The sequence below is a fragment of the Orbicella faveolata genome, unplaced genomic scaffold (assembly GCF_042242905.1).
Source record: "Orbicella faveolata isolate gen_17 unplaced genomic scaffold, um_ofav_v1 contig_3, whole genome shotgun sequence".
In the NCBI taxonomy this organism is placed as follows: domain Eukaryota; kingdom Metazoa; phylum Cnidaria; class Anthozoa; order Scleractinia; family Merulinidae; genus Orbicella; species Orbicella faveolata.
In genome coordinates this window covers 16,860,861-16,877,862 of record NW_028301558.1, presented here as the reverse complement: position 1 = coordinate 16,877,862, position 17,002 = coordinate 16,860,861, and the positions used below count along the sequence as shown (strand labels likewise).

General features: G+C 40.7%; 2 protein-coding genes across 3 annotated transcripts; one reads left to right on the top strand and one right to left on the bottom strand.

Moving 5' to 3' along the window:
* Positions 1 to 277: 277 nt before the first annotated feature.
* Positions 278 to 9,181, bottom strand: LOC110060754 (uncharacterized). 2 transcript variants are annotated; one of them, XM_089297483.1, is made up of 9 exons: positions 8,874 to 9,181; positions 7,252 to 7,305; positions 5,620 to 5,669; positions 4,202 to 4,271; positions 3,952 to 3,989; positions 3,181 to 3,228; positions 2,124 to 2,222; positions 1,668 to 1,721; positions 278 to 1,361 (listed from the first exon to the last, which is right to left on the bottom strand). In XM_089297483.1, the coding sequence occupies exons 1-9, from the start codon at positions 9,052 to 9,054 to the stop codon at positions 1,158 to 1,160; spliced, it is 798 nt and encodes a 265-aa protein (XP_089153609.1). In that variant the 5' UTR covers positions 9,055 to 9,181; the 3' UTR covers positions 278 to 1,157. The 2 variants fall into 2 exon arrangements, with proteins under 2 accessions (XP_089153609.1, XP_089153610.1); XM_089297484.1 differs by having other exon boundaries at positions 1,674 to 1,721.
* A 106-nt stretch (positions 9,182 to 9,287) lies between these two features.
* Positions 9,288 to 16,251, top strand: LOC110062152 (phosphatidylinositol 4-phosphate 3-kinase C2 domain-containing subunit beta-like). Its single transcript, XM_020769017.2, has one exon. The coding sequence runs from the start codon at positions 9,673 to 9,675 to the stop codon at positions 14,680 to 14,682; it is 5,010 nt and encodes a 1,669-aa protein (XP_020624676.1). The 5' UTR covers positions 9,288 to 9,672; the 3' UTR covers positions 14,683 to 16,251.
* Positions 16,252 to 17,002: the final 751 nt, after the last annotated feature.

Below are 17,002 nucleotides of genomic sequence, written 5' to 3'. Positions count from 1 at the left end.
GGTCATAATAATTATGGCTCGCGTAAATTTTCGCGTTCGCTAATTCAACGCTTCCCAGTCACTTTCATAAAACATCGACTAATACTTAATTTCAACCCAAGAACACGAAACAAGTTAAATTTAGGAAGGCTTTTTAGGGGGCATCCAAGATTGTGAAGTGGACGAGGAAAACAATTGGAAAACTTTAAAAAAAACCTTCGTATCTTCTTTTTTTACGGCTCGCTAACTCCGTCAATGTAAAACAAAACATTGAATGCTTTTTTAAATTTAAAATTAATTAGTAAACAGACTTGCTTTGCTGTTTAATTTCCTTTGTTCATCGTCAGAGACGAAGCATTTCTACAACAGTTACTAGGGTTTTCGGAACGTTAATTCGACTGCAAAATAAATTACTAAGTGGGTATTATTCGTTTACAAGACTTTATGACTACAGAGCTATATTCAGTATAGTACGTATACTTGAGATTGTAACAATCGAAGCAGTAGTTTTACTAGTTGTTATGTTTTTATTATAATAATTATCATAAGCATTTCAGACTCTAATGTGAATCGATTGAGATACAATTATCTTTTGATGTGTTTACGTTCTCATTATGGCTTAAACCGTTGTAGCCTCCGCATTGCCGAAAAGCTCTTCGTGCGGGAACGCTTGCCACGCAGCTTAAAAACGTTGGTCTTTTCAGTCTTGATAACAAAAATCCTGATCTAACACGCTTGGAAGGTCACTTTATGTCTATGGTCTTACATTCCCTGAAGTACGTAAGGGTTGGCTAGACGTTTTCTACATAATCCTCTGGTTTTTACTCTTTTTCCCTTTCTCGTTCATTGACACAGTCAAAGGAGGAATTGCTCACTAAACGCCAAAATAAAATCAGAACTACACGAAGACATTTCAAGTGCTGTTTCTTTCTTAGAACCTTCTTTCAAGAACTCGGATGGATCTTCATCGTGACAAGATGACGTGACACTATGGAAGACACCAATCGAAAACATTTCTGGTAGTCTTGTCTTTTCACGCGTTGGGTGACAACCCAAGCAACCACTGCGATAAGTAAGACTTGACGCAATGTTTTTGCTGACCTCTGTCTCCACGTGGATCTGTCCAATACATGCTGACAGATTAAAATATGCTTCAATCCAAGCTGGTGTGACTGCGATTAAGGAAACATAGAGAAATCGATTTCAGACACATGTACAAAGTCATTTCCTTCGGGGTCCCCCTCAGATGGCGTGTCATCCTCTGAGTCGCTTGAATCTGCATAACTTTGATCCACCAGCTTGGCCATCTTGGGTTCACTTTTCTCCTCACAACTTTGTTTGGTCACGTGTTCACGTACCCAGCAACCTGCGTCAAAATAACCCTAAAGAAAAAAGTCAATGGTTAGACACTTTAAGCCTCGAGTAGACAAATTACTATGACCGACAAACAAACAGACAGATTGTCTGATCGTCTGACTGTCTGACTGACTGTATGACTGACTGTCTGTCTGGCTGGCTGACTGTCTGACTGTCTGGCTGGCTGACTGTCTGACTGTCTGACTGTCTGACTGTCTATCTGCCGGCCTGCCTTCCTGTCTACCTGCCTGCCTGCCTGACTGTTTTCATACTGTATTACAACATTGTATCCTGCAAAATCTTAGCCCATATTTCATATAAAACTTTCTTACACTCACAGCTTTAGACCACTGCAGCATCAGGCTTGTTTCATATGGCCCATACACCTGAAAATAGACATGTTCAGTGCCAGGTCTTACTGTTATCTGTATCATTAGTTTTTAAGTCAGGTTCATGGCTTCACATTTCAAGCTCGCATGCTCACAACTGCTCACTTCTATTGAGTTCTTCTTTTCGCTCTTCCCAAGGATTTTTGAGCAAAAGAGAGACTGCTTGCAGCCTAGGAGTTTGCATTTGACCTTTGCTTCCAGGTTATGTTAGGAAAGAAATTTTACTCATACCAGTAATTAATGCTCCCCCTCCCCCCCATCCAGATATAAAGATGGATTACAATGCACCCTCTGGCCCCCTCCGAGGAACCGAGCAACTATGCAGTGCCATACTTGGTCTTAATTTGCTTCATACTACAGATACCAGTACTTGAATTGCATTGAAGCGTTGACCAGTACCTCTGCCTCAGCATCTTCAGCCCATTTGTACTCCCAGTAAAGTGTGGCATTATTCTTGTCAACAGCTTTCCTCTTTTGTGCCTCTACCAGCTGATGAGCCTGAATAAAAACATAAGAAGTCGTCTGTCCACAGATGTCTATTTTCTTTTGTACTTTTGTTGCAATTGTAAGTAAAATGTTAACTGTGGGGGATTTGAACATGTACGAATGCAAGGGTTCGGGGTTGAGAAAGACAAAAATTGATAGTTAATAGTCACAGCCACCATTACAAAGAATTAAAATATATATTCTTCAAAAAATGGTTCTTTTCTGCTATGAGCAGTGTTGGAATGAATTCAAAATCATAAGGGAGAGCAGCACATATCCAGTCCATGTACATTGTATGTATTTACTGGAACTTAAAGTGGAACAATTCTCAAATGATAATGATTCTGTAAGACTCCTAACAGTGCTTTCAATAGGACTAGTAGCTCCCACTGAAGCCGCAGTGGGTATCCTATGGTGAAAATGCCATCTGTAATTTGTAGCAGTTTTCACAAAATGGCATTCTAAAAGAAGTCGTAAAGGCCTCTCTTGTTGCTTTCTGATTGGTGGTGCATTAGGGCAGCAACCTACTTCAAATCTTACTGAAAGCACTGTCCTATCATGTTAGTAATTACATCTTAAATAACCATTCCTCAATTAAGCACCCTCAACCCATTGGTGATCAATATAAAACATCCCCTTACAATCAAAACAATGAATCACAAATAACACTTGAACTTGTCATGCTTTGGAATGTCTGCTAAATTAAAAGTGTTATAGCTCTCATTCAGTTCAGCAGAATAGCCAGAGCATAACATTAATAATTTGGCTTTGAAAGTTCACTTGCATGTAACGTTAATAAATTCTCCTCAGCAGATGCAATTCAACCTAGCTAAACAGAGTAGAATGGAAACACTCCCTTAAGCAAATATATGTCTACTCTTAATAAATAATAGTGCACGAACATGTACTGTTCATTTTTGCTATTAATAATAGATTTATTAATTAATATTAGATGTACATGTATGTTCACCTGTCGGCGCTCGGCAGATCTCACAGTGACAGTTCTGTCATCAATTTTCTTGCAAAAATATAAATATATAATACAAACTTATTAGAAGTGTGACATCATCAATACCATCATAATAAAATCGCTCTTGTCTTGCATTTTGTGCTGCTTCCTATTTTGGTTTTTGGTTTTATTAATTACAAAAGACAACAACAAAAAATACAGTTCTTTAGAACTCATTACAGCAGTAATAACTTGTAAAAATTGGTGAGCAAAGAAATATTTAAATAGTCAGTCAAGGGCTCTAAACAAAAGCAAGCACAGCTTTGGAGCAGAACCTAACAGTACAGCATTTACTAACTTCGATTGCAATATTAACCTGGAGGATGGTACAGTATAAAGCTACATGTGCAACGAGTGACAAACGTGGTTGAGACACTTAGAAAACATGACGCTTTTCAATATCCTCTTATTCTATTTCATCCGCATGTAGCATTAATTCTCTGATACCCCCCGCTCCTAGTTCAGTGAACATTATGTAGGTGCTGCAGTATGTGCAGTCCTAGAAATAGAAAAATCAACACTGTTTGGGGGAAAGGGGGTGAAATGTTTCTAAGATGCTCAAAAAACAAATTTTACTGTGAAGTGTCTCAACACTTTTGTTGCTCATTGTAATAATCAAACTTCTTTGAGTTACAAATAAATTTGAAATTACGTACTAAAAAAAAAGTAAATAATAAACAAACAAACACCAAAAAGTTCATTCTACTTGACAAAATTTTTTCATGTACATACCAGCTGGTTATAGGCACACCATGATTTACACTTCACAGCTGTAACATGAAAACAGGATTGATTTGAACTGAGTCCATTGACATTACACATTATTTTTTCTGTATAATTTACACTGACAATAGAACATGCATTTTTCGGTCATCTTTTTCTTTATCTGAATCAGATAATGTGAGAAACCAGAAAAGAAATAGTGTGTCAAATCACCTTGTTACAGATGTACAGTAGCTGTGTTGGAATGATTCAAACTTACCTGAATCAACTTCACAGAATGTAATGAATGCAAACCCTCTTGAAGTACCCGTTTCATGATCCTTGATAACCTACACAAGAGTGGTACTTAGTTGTTTACTTCTCAAAAAGCTTTATAAAGATATGCACAGGTCAAGTAACTGCCATGGGATATTTGACAAACATTCACTCTCAATATTTTCCTGAAGTAATGAATGACATTTTCAGTTATATGAGATATATATGTATACACATGTTCATTTTAATTTATTTAGTTTATTGTGAGTTTAAGCCCACACCATGCCACAGCTGACAGAATCTAACTTTGCAATTTTCCACTTAAAGAAGAGTGTCTTGGCTAAGGATCAAAAGTTCACCTTTTCTAATCCACACTTTATTTGTTATTTTAAGAGCATTATATTTTGTATATATTATGAAAAAAATTGGATAAAAAGACTCTGTGTATAAAGAGCAATGTCATCTATGCCAACCCTCCTGGATTAACTTATCAGAGTCTCCTGTGATACAGACTGAATCTCCTGTCTCCCGTGCAAATCACGTAATCCACTAGATATGAAGAAACGCATTTTCAAGTACATTTTCTACCCTCATTTTGGCAAATTTTTGATGACCATTTAGAGGAAATTTGAGAATATTTCATGCAGTTTTATGGTTGAATCTGGGGAACTGTCTTTTTGACAACTTTTCTGGGGTCAAGAGGGTAAATTATTGGCAATGTCCTGGATTTTAATTTTTTTAACCCTTTACCCCCTGAGGCGAATGGCAGTTTTTCCCAAATCAGCAAATAAAGACACTGCCTGAGTGTGTACAATAATTATAATATGCCATTTGAAAGCCACTAATCAGCTTATTTAAGAGTTGACATCAGCAGCTATGAAGGAGGTAGACATTTTGAGAGAAATTGCTTTAAAATGGGAAAATGAACGAGTTAAAAAATGCATCAATCTTCTACTATATTAGGTATACCACTAAACTGTAGCTTATTTAGCAGCTCTTAATGCATAGCTTGATATGAAACAAGTCTTGCATTCCATTTGCATCCCGAAAAAGGAACTAAAAACTTCTGGGGGTGGTCAATCATGTCTTGGATGGGAGGGGGTCAAAATTTTATGACTTCAATGAGCAGATCTTCACAAGACAATTTTCATGGCAAAAATTCATAGAAATCTATCAAATATTCACAAAGCTATGACCTTGTGTGCTGATTTGCACTCTTAGGGGGTAAAGGGTTAATGTTGTGGTATCTGCAGTATAGTAGATGATTTTTTGTAGTTTGTGCTTGACTCATTAACTAAGGGGCGCAAAGTTAACACGGTGACCCAAAAACCTGCCTCCTAGACAAATCATAATGTAGTCTGTTATTATTATTACCAATGTCTGTTTAATTAATTTTATTTTTGGCAAAGACAAGTTTTGTACCTTTACAGCTTCAATTTCACCAAAAGTGGAAAAGTTTTCGGCAAGGGTTACTGCAAAAAACAATGGACAATCATGCATTCCTTTAATTAATGGATAATTACACATGATGTCTATGAAACACCATAAGGTTAGAAATAAAAGCAAATTAAGGTGGCTTACTACAGTTTTTCCAAGACTCAGTAGCGTGCGCTACGATTGCTTCCCAGATATCAGTTTTAGTCATGCATGCAAGTAACTCCAGGTAAAAACGAAAACAACTTCAGCACTTGAATCACATTAAACCACTTTGGTGTACCTAGGGAAAGCTTCAAACTGCTTTCAAACATGTGTTGAAGCCTAGGACCAATAGAATATGACAAAAAAGCTTGATAAACAACTGATAAAAGAAATCTTATCTAATACTCTTGATTTTTCGCACGAGATACGAGGTGCCACATGAGTGCAAGCTTAACTAGAAGGCATGTTCAGTTAAATTCTCATCCAAAGTTGTAAAGGCTAGTCTTTGATCCAAGATTGTTGGAAAACCTACTGTATAACCCATGATGAAATTTTCACAGTTGATTTGTAGGGGTATATTGTATTTAGAGCCAACATTTTAAAAAGATCTGTAAGACATATTTTGAGTTATTTTTGAAATAGGCAAAATTTCGTATTTTCTTAGTTTGCGAAAAACCTGTCTACCTTACAGATTTTTATTTTACTTTTCATGAATGTTTAATCACAGCCAATTTCTAATTCCTAAAATTTTGAAGTGGGGTCATAAGGGTAGATTTTGAGAAAAATGTTGTTAAACCTTCTTGCGCCCAGTCTCTCCTTAGGTAGTCAGTTGTTCATTTTTTCCATTTATTTTGGCTTAAATTGTTCAAATCTCACACATAATGGTAAATACCTTAAGCAAACAGTAAATAGAGAAAGGAAAAATAACTTGGAACATTTTCCAAAAAAATTAAAAGTCACAAGATGCTCTTATACTCCATTAAAACCATTATTCTAGGCAGCTAGTACTCTAACTTTTATTTTTAATATTTTCATTGAAATTGTAATTTTTTCTTTAGCAAGAGTGAGTACAAATAAAGATTGATTATTATTATTATCATTATTATTATTATGATTATTATTATTAAAACTGTAGTAAGCCACTTTAAAACAAAATAAAAGCTTACAAAAACTACTTGTTTAAACATACAATGTAGTACTAGTGTCTCAGTTGATCATGAAAGGAGAACTACTGCAAAGTGTCAATCATTAAAAGATCAGTTTTTGTTATCTGAAATTGCACTCAATAACATGTTCAGTATGTTGGCATCCAGAGGTGTCTCACATCCAAGCCATGTACCACGTCCAGTTTAAAATGTGGATACCTAAACCCCTATATCAAATTAGAGCTTACTTACAGAGCTGGCTATCAAACTATACCAAAAATTTTGAAATAAACTAACTTGTGGCATTTTTACAACCTCTAAATTCAGGTGTCTGAAGATTCACCTTTTGATGTAATATTATTGATCACATTCCAAAAAACTAATTACAATTGGTCCTAGTAAAGATACATGTAGCAAGATGGGCTTGTTTGCTTGCTTGTTGTTGTTGTTGTTGTTGTTTTTCCCAAATAACTGTCAAATGTATAAATACCTTCTTTGGTTTCCCAGTCGAGGTTGCCAACAAATATCTTGGCTCTTGGGTCATCTTCACATTAATGAACAGATAAAAGAACATTTCATGTGAATGAAATTACATACATGTATCATAGCATAAGGTCACACAGCACTGACCGCAGGGGTTTCAATAATAGCTGGGTAGCGGGTAGATCTACCTGCTTGTATTGAGCGGACTAGCTGCTTGTAGCCATCCTGGGTGGCCATACACAAAATAATAACTAAGACCAGATAATTTCCTCGCAGCTAAGGATTCTCTTCAAGAAATTTGGCAAAATAAGTCTTATGTTATAGGAAAACAAAAAAAAAGGTACAAGAAACAACTTTCTGGTGTTTTTAAAACCCAGCCTTTTGGACCACCAAAGATGAAGAAAAGTGTAACCTAATACAGAAATTGAGAGGAAACAGGGACTAAGCATGAATAATAATGGCTGCCAGAATGCAATCGTTATTAGCATATTTTGCTCCAGTGTCAAAACAAAAGAGGTTGAAGAAGAATGATTCTTCGCAAGGTTAGTTGAGTAAATTGAAAGGAACACAATTCGGTGTTTAAACTTTAATATTATGCTTCTTTTCATGGTGAAATATGATGTATCTTTCATGAATCGATTTGAATATGAAGAATTAAAATACCATACGTTATCAACCTAGTCTTTCTAATTGATTGACTTCTAGGAACAACAAAGCAACATAAAAAATAGGCCCCAAAATGCAGGAAAATACATCTGCGAGAGTCTAGAATTTCAAAATTTCCCAAGGGAGCATGCCCCCAGACCTCCGGGCCTTCCAAGAAACTACCCACCTGTTTTTCTAAACTACCCTCTTGAGCCAAAAATCATTGAAACCCCTGAACCGCATAAACTAAGGGCCTCTTCATATGAATGCAGTAAACCAGGCTGGCTCGGTTTCCGAGATCTCGCCTCACTTCTCTTTCCTTCGTAAAAATTTTGATGTGTTCATATGAGAAGCCAGGCTCGCCCTGTTACCGAGATCTTGGGTTTTGGGACCAAGATCTCGGTAACCGGGATGAAAATTTTCCCATATGAACACTCCAGCCCGGGTAACCAGGACACAACTTTTTAGACGAAATAGATTTGCTTTCGCAACACAGCGGCCAAAATGGCATAATTTTGGCCTTGTATGTATTTCCACTTTAGGAGTAGGTGAATTAGCTTTATTAGAAAAGTTACAAGAGTCCACAAAGCTGCAACAGCTGCGAATGATGCAAGTTTATGTTTCACCATTTTGGTTGTGTTTCTTGGATTTTATCCCGGTAGACCAGGCTGAAATTTCCCATATGAACAGACAACAAAATTTGTCCCAGTAACCGAGCCAGCCTGGTTACCGGGCTCAAATGAAGAGGCCCTAAAACTGTAAATAATTCCACTAGAATGGCTGATTGTTTACTTTGTACATCCCACTGTATTTTTTCAAAGGCCAAAAAATACCAGAAATATGGGGAGCATTTACATTTTACAATAAGACGTGTAAGACGCAAGATGTTGCTGAAAATCTCCTTCGGATTTTTTATTTCATGCATAAGATGTGCCTTAAAATTATCGATTTCTAACAGACTAAAAAAAAAATCATACTACTCACACTTCTTTCTTCTGAGCTGGGAACCAGCAGTCAAGGTTTCTGCAGAATGTGACTGAGGGTGGAGAGGTTTCACAGTGTTATCAGTACGGTTCTTCTGCCATTCCTCTACTTTTCTCGATTGCTCACGAGGTCTTTTACTTCCACTTGCATTTGATTTATAGCTCCAGCCAAATGTGGCCATTATAGCCGCAAACAAATACTCAAATCGGCCAAGAAAGTAGCAGTCATTTTAGCAAACCTGTCCGCCTGTCCGCCATGTTTGTTATGAGCCTTCTAACACAGCGGTATGCTAACAAACATTATGCGCACATGTCCACTGTTGTTGATTACAAATGTCATATTGCAAAGGGTCTGAACTACGATTAAAAATACGGTTAGTTTATTCATATTGAAGACTCAGTGAAACTTTAGGAAAGTCCTTAAACAAAGGAGACCCTTGACGATCGATTGTTTTGTTGGAAGTAGCGAAATTTTGGGAAAAAAGCCACCGAAGAAAGACCGGAAGACGGACGGACAAGTTACTTGGATTCACGGATTTGAACGTCGCTTGTTGCCCACACGAAGTACAGTATTTTCCCGATTTATGATAATCCGTCGATGTAGTGATTATTGTAGTAGCTACAGCCTCTTCGTCAAGAAATGGAAAGGCGAAAATTGAATGATTTTAACTTCAAAGATGCAATCTAATGTTTTGTTACGCGGTGTCTCCTCAAGAGCAGAAATTTATTCATAGTTTTCAAAAGTGGCAGGACTGATTTACAAGTGACACTGTTACGGCTTTCGTGGTTTTAACCGAAACATGGCAAAAGGCAGAGTGGACTTGGACGACCTGATTGCGTTTTCTTCCGACGAGGAGGACAATGCAGCCATAACATCGGGAGAATCTTGGCTGGCAGTCTTGTCGTCAGAATTCAACGCAGGAGCGGGAAGCCGCTCTGGAACTGAGAGTGCACGTTCGTTATCACCGAGTTTCTTTGATGGCCGTCAATCAAGTCGTGATCGAAACAGCAGCAGAAATTCTAATCACGAAGTGCAAAATGCTAAAACGGAAACCCGATCTGCACACTTAAACCTTGCGAGTGGAGGAAATCACCTGAATCCCTTTAAATGGACCGATTTTTCAAGTGACAATGAGGTAGAACGTGACAGTCTATTTAATCAAGAGAGTAGATTGAGGGCATCCCGTTCTTGCGACGACCTCTCGCCTCCTAGAAGCCCAGAGAAGAAACCAAGCAACATTCCTCAATTTCCTCATGGTGAATTTTCTAGTTATCATTCATTATTTAAACCTCCCTCTGAACTAATGAACTTTCAAAGTCCAGCAGCTTGCAATGGCAGACAGGCAGTTCAAAAAGCTCAAAGTCAACAAACTTACACCGCTAGTCCTTGCGTGACATTAAATAGCCAGTATTTTGACCCAAGCATGCATAGTACAAACCAATCTGTAAGAAGCACTGAATCGTCAAATTCCAGTGGAGAGCACCCTTACGGTTCTATCACTCTGAAGCTTAAAGGGAATCCGGGAGAATTCTCCAGAAAAGGAAGCAGTGAGAAACTGTTTTCAACAGAAAAACTCTCAAAAGGCAATGATGTCTTTCCAGCAGAGATTACAAAGAGCGCTGATAAGTCCACTACTAACTCTAAGGACACAAGGTCTTTGAGAGTGCAGTTTCCTGATGAAGAGGCTGGTGAAAGGTCTCATCAGTCACGAAAAGGATCTTTTTCTCGCACAATGTCTGTTCCTCCTCCTCGCCCACCTCCCCCGAAGATTTCCCAGCGTCCACTCTCAGCCTCGTTCCCTGACAAGAAATCACCATGTGCATCAATGACAAGTGATCGTGATTCCAAGTTTATCTTTTATGGAGATGGGTTGTTTGATGTTGCTAAAGAGAGAAACGAAGAGGCCGCTGCCTTCAGCAGAATGATGACTGAACTCAGATCAGACTTCCGCTGGGATGAAGCCACAAACCCAGGTCACGTGATAAGTCCCACAATTCCTTATGATCACGAGAGATTTCCTAACAGTACTGAAGCGAGTTTTGCAATTTATACCAGGGAACGACAGGACACCCTTAAGTTCACGTTCAGTGCCCACAGCCGTGTCAGCAAAATAATCGAACTTGCTCTGAGTTGCTTATCAGATGACAGTAAACTTGTAGAGTTGAGTTCAGCTGCAGTTTATGTGCTTAAAGTTTGTGGTCGTTCCGAGTATCTTGAGGCAAACGGTATCCTGGTTCAGTATGGCTATGTGCAAGAATGCATCAAATTCAGACGCGAGGTCGAACTTGTACTCCTTGAAAGCTGGCAGGTCTCTACACAGCTGGCCAGAACCGAGGAAGACGACCTTGAAGGCAGTGTTTCTCATAACTACAAAGAATTCTTTGACTGCTCCGTCAGCACTGCTGTGTCCAGGTATGGGCTGACTGTGCTGCTGGAAGCATTCAACGATGAACTTGTCAAATTGCTGGAAGAAACCACGAGTCAGAGCATGCCACGCTTTGAGCCTAGCCGCGTAATCCAATCTGTGAAGGCCATTTGCGCAACTCTGGCTACCTTGGAGACAGCAGAAGTGATTAATGCCGTTCGCAGGTTAAAGGATCTTCAAACGACCGAGACTTCTGGTAGAATGGTTCCTGACCAAGCCGAGTTGAGTGATGCCCTTTCAAAGCTGCAGTCAGCTGTTTTGCTTCTCATTGAGATGTACTGTGATGCGTTTGATACAGAATTTGTCCCCAGTAGGGTAGACAGACCCAAACTGGCCGGTACCATAGAGGTCACCCGCATGACGGACAACGTCCGCATCCACGTGGCATGCGCTAACAGACTCCCTCTGCAATGGAATCAGGACTTTGAGAGCTTTGAAGTACACAGTGGAGTTTACTACGGAGGACGCTTGTCCTGTCCTCTTGAAGTGACGCAGCAAAAGAAGATCACCAGAAGTTTCTTCGACCAGCTGAGATGGAACGAGTGGCTGCAGTTCCGGATTCACGTTCGTCAGCTCCCGCGTGAGTCCCGCCTCTGTCTTACCCTTTATGGTATTCCCCCCACAAGCAAAGGGAACACCTTGAACACCAGTAGAACACCGCTTGGCTGGGTGGCAGTACCCCTCTTTGATTTCAAGGGTGTCTTGATATCAGGAACGCAACTTCTCGGCTTGTGGCCTGATGGCACAGCCAACCCAGTCGGTACCTGTACTTCAAACCTGCTGCACCCCTCTAGTGTGATTCTGCAAGTAGAGTTTGAACGATATTTGGCAGACATAGTGTTTCCGGACTTCGAGGCTAATGGCTGGTTACCTTACGATGAAACCGATCGGTGTGAACCTCAAGCCACGACCACCGAAGTGTACAAGCACATTTTGGAAAAGGATCTTTTTAACGAGCTGAAGCCAGAAGAGAGCGAACTACTCTGGGAACACCGTCACTACTGCATGTCAGTCCCTAAAGCGTTGCCCCTCATTCTGTCCTCCGCGCCTTCTTGGGAGTACGGTTTCCTTCCAGAAATCTACAGTCTGCTGGCTTCGTGGGCGCCTTTGAGACCGGTAGATGCCATGGAGTTACTCAAGGTCAGCTTCCCAGACACCCGTGTGAGAGACACAGCAGTGGAATGGATGGAGGCGCTCGCAGACGATGAGCTGTGCGATTACCTTCCTCAACTTGTTCAGGCGTTGAAGTATGAAATCTACCACGACTCCTCCTTGGTCCGTTTTCTTGTGCGTCGGTCCCTTGGCAGTATCCGGGTCATGCACTATCTGTTCTGGTACCTGAAAGACACCATCATTGATCCACAATTCGGTCAACGATTTCAGATCATTCTGGGCGGCCTGCTAAGTATCTGTGGAAATGCGCAGAGGTCCGAGTTTACCAGCCAGGACGAAATCGTCTCCGATCTGACGCAGGTGGCTCAGACAGTCAAGAATGCTAAAGATTCCACCAGAACGAACGTCCTTCAGCAAGAGCTAGCAGTGATCGCGGCCAGCTTCATCACAACCGTCAGACTTCCGATAAGTCCTGGTTACGAGGTTAAAGGCATTGATGCAAGAGCAAGTGGCTACTTCACCTCGAACTCCGCACCACTGCGACTCATTTTCAAGAACGTTGACCCGTTTGGCGAAGACGTGCACGCCATGTTCAAAATCGGCGACGATATGAGGCAAGACAGGCTCATCATGCAACTTGTGGGAATCATGAACAAGATCTGGTTACGAGAAGGAATCGATCTGAAGATGATCACCTACAAGTGTGTAGCGACCGATGTCGATATGGGGATGGTGGAAATCGTTAAAGGTTCGGTTACACTTCGTCAAATCCACACTGAACTGGGCTTGGTGGGTTCCTTTAAGGATGAGCCGATCGCACGATGGATCCAAAAGTACAACACCGGCGATGAAAGCTACCAACAGGCTGTGGAGAATTTTACAGCTTCCTGTGCAGGCTACTGTGTCGCTACCTACGTCCTCGGAATCGGTGACCGTCACAACGATAACATCATGATTAAGAGAAGCGGTCACTTATTTCACATTGACTTCGCCAAGATCCTCGGAAACGCACAGATGTTCGGCTCATTCCGCCGCGATCGGGCCCCCTTCGTGTTGACATCGGACATGGCTTTCGTTATAAATGGTGGTTACGAGCCCAGCAGTCGTTTTCAAGACTTCGTAGACCTTTGTTGCAAGGCTTTCAACGTGATCCGGCGCCACTCCAACTTGCTTCTAAACCTATTGTCCTTGATGCTCAATTCTGGCATTTCTTGTTTAAGTCAGGTCGCTGATTTGAAGTACATCCGAGATTCCTTGCTCCCAGACGCCTCCGAGGGAGAAGCTACGGCTGCCTTCACGAGACTCATAGAGGCCAGCCTCTCTTCCTGGTTTACGCAAGTAAATTTCTTCATTCACAACGTGGCGCAGGTCCGTGACGTCAGTCAACTAAGACTTTCAGCACCTGCCAACTCCAAACCAAGCTCTGTTCTTTCGTTCGCTCACGGAACGTATTCTGTCGATTCAGACGGCTTGGTGGATTCTGCGCGAGTTGTCGACTTTCAGAAACGCTACAGTCCTGAGAAGTATTACATCTACGTTATTAACATTTGCCGCGTAGGCGTCGAAGAACCGTCATTTGTGTTTCGTCGGTTCAACCAGTTCCACGAGCTACACACGAAGCTCACCGAAGCGTTTCCGGACAACAATCTACCCAAGCTCCCCAGCAAGATCTACATTGGTCGATCGCAGATCCGGGTGGTGGCTGAGCGCAGACGAAGCGAGCTCGACGATTACATCCGACACTTATTGATGATGCCGGCTGAGATTTCGGAATCGGAACTTCTGTACACATTCTTTCACCCATTGCAGCAGGACAACAGAGAAGCAAGCAAGTTTTCGGTTCGCCTTCTCCCCGAAGAGAAACGAAACCGCGAACGACCCATCGGAGGGCAGGTGAAGTTGCTGATTCGACACGAGCGCGAAGCTCTTCGTGTAATGGTCATGCACGTAAAGGAGTTGTCTCCCAGAAATACGACAACCCTCGCGGATCCGTACGTAAAACTTTACCTCCTGCCGGATCCAACCAAGGCGACAAAGCTGAAGACCAAGATTGCGCGAAAAACTCTTAACCCGACATTTAACGAAACCTTGTTGTACAGCATGTCAGAGTCGGAGGTACGACAGCGTTGCCTTCAGGTGACTGTGTTGGATCACGATTATGTTGGCGAGAATGAGTTCCTTGGTGGAGTGCTGATCGATCTTTCACAAGCTGAACTGAAGAAGTCTGTCGCCCGTTGGTACGCACTAACTGACATCAGAAAACCACTTTGAGAGTGCTGAATACTTCGTTGCTGTCCGAGAGAAATGAGGCGACGGGATCTGGGGACTACTCTAATGAAAGAGAAGCCTGGATAAACAGAACTGTCTCTTCGCGCCCTTAATGCTATCTGACATTCAATCCGCCAAAAAACGTCCTTACTAGTGACACTGACAGCTTTCTAACAATCCACATAAATTATTGACTGTGTGCGGAAGCTCACGACCGAGGAGCAACCAATAGGATAAACGGAGGAATGTCTATGGTACTCTGCAGTACTCAACTTTATTTCCAGGCTCTCTCTTCTCTCTCTCTCTCTCTCTCTCTCTCTCTCTCTCTCTCTCTCTCTCTCTCTCTCTCTCTCTCTCTCTCTCTCTCTCTCTCTCTCTCTCTCTCTCTCTCTCTCTCTCTCTCTCTCTCTCCCCCCCCCCCCCCCCCCCACTACGGAAGACAGGAAAAAATAGTATTACGTCATCGGTATGGAAACAACATCTGTGAACATGAAAGCACCCTTAATTGTGCAGATACACCGACGAGAAAGTAACTGATTCTTTCAAGCCGTTACATATCTCAAACAGTGTCTCGACTATTATATTGACTTCGAATACATGTGATAACTTCGGACAAGAAAGTACGCACTTTAAAGCTTTATACCTTACTGTAAATATTTCGGATGCTTAAAATTTCGGACGCTTAAAGCTTACGGACTGTTTTATCTTCGGACACTTTTTCGTCCGAAATTAAAATCATCCGAAAGTTTTTGCAAGTTATAGATTATAGATTCCTTTTTAAGTTTTTGCCATCTTTCTGTTAGTTATAAATAGAAGAGAAAAACGTGCTAGTCTTGGAAGGTGGAGAGGGGGTGGGGGATAGTGAAGAAATTGAAGTGGATTGTAATTAATTATTTTGACTGGCGATTGACAGTCTATGGATTGGCCGCAAATTCTGTAAAACACACAAGGATGTCAAACAGGGACTGAAAGTTTCATAATCAAATTTGTTAGCAATATTCGCCTCGTCCAATAGATAAAGAAATCACTTCTTTTGAAAATACGTCACATTTCATTCACAGTTAAACATGTATAACTGGATTTTAAAAAAACCATGTCGATAAGAAATGCGATCCAGGCCTTTGACCAAATGATCTAAACACTTTTATTTCACGACTCCTGAAAGCCTCAAAATCACTCCAAGCGAAGTAGTGAAGAACACGAAAAGGAAGATAAGAGAGTGGAGGAAAAAACAAGACTGACATTCCTTTGAATTTTTATGTCGTCTACTTTGGAGAAAAACACACACAAGGGCGAGAGTTTCGTAAACACTGTCGGAGACTTCGTGTTTCGTGCGTGTTTCTTTGTGGTTTTTATTGTAAGTCTAGACATCATGTCAAGAGACAATGGACATTTAGTGACAGACTTTGATCAACCCGTTTTTCTGATTATCACCTAGCAACGACCAATCACATTGTCTAATGAAACAGTATAAAGAAAAACATTTATTTCGTGTATTCAGAGTAGCTATTACACGCCCGTTGTAACAGTGAAAGCTAAGAGAAGAGATTAAAACGTGTGTTAAAGCCCAAACGACTTTATTGATTGGGGCCTAGTTAGATTACCGAGTGACTAACCCTAGTGAACGAGGCTAAGTTCGCGAAAACACTGTTTTCATAAATCCAGACATGAGCAACAGAAAACACTTCCGGGCCTTATTTTAAAAAAGATATACATGGTTTACTTCTTTATTTAAAGGCCCATTTGTAACTTATAAGGCAAGGGCAACGAATGTTAAAAACAGGTTATATTTTCTGTGATTGGCTGAGAGCAGGCCAATTTATCGTTAATTTTTAATTTGCACTGCAGTACAGTGAGTGATCGTGTGAAAGCGCGAGCGATTGAGAATTTCCTCCACTCGTGATATTTGAAAATTCTTTCAAATGGTGCAGTTTTGAGAGACTTTTCAAATGTCAGTTGTGGTGTAAATCCCTAATTTCACTCGCATTTTAGTTACCAAGCTAATTTATTCCATTTTGATCTTCAAAACTCTTCTTGTACAGAAGTTGCAAAAGACAATATGTACTTCAGTCCTTGTGGGAATTTTTCTGGATTTTTTAGATTGCATTATCATCAACCTCTGCGTTCGTGCACTGCTAGTGCTGGTTGTTTTGGTGAAATTATCACTTGTGTTATCATGTAGTTTTCTCCCGTGGAGTTGATGGGTTAGGAGCGAGTGCGTGCTATTAATTCAATGTGAACAGCTGAATTCTCTCATGCATAGATACAAGCGTCTACAGATGAAATGCGGCAGGAATGCTTTAAAAAGAGAACTAAGGCGAGC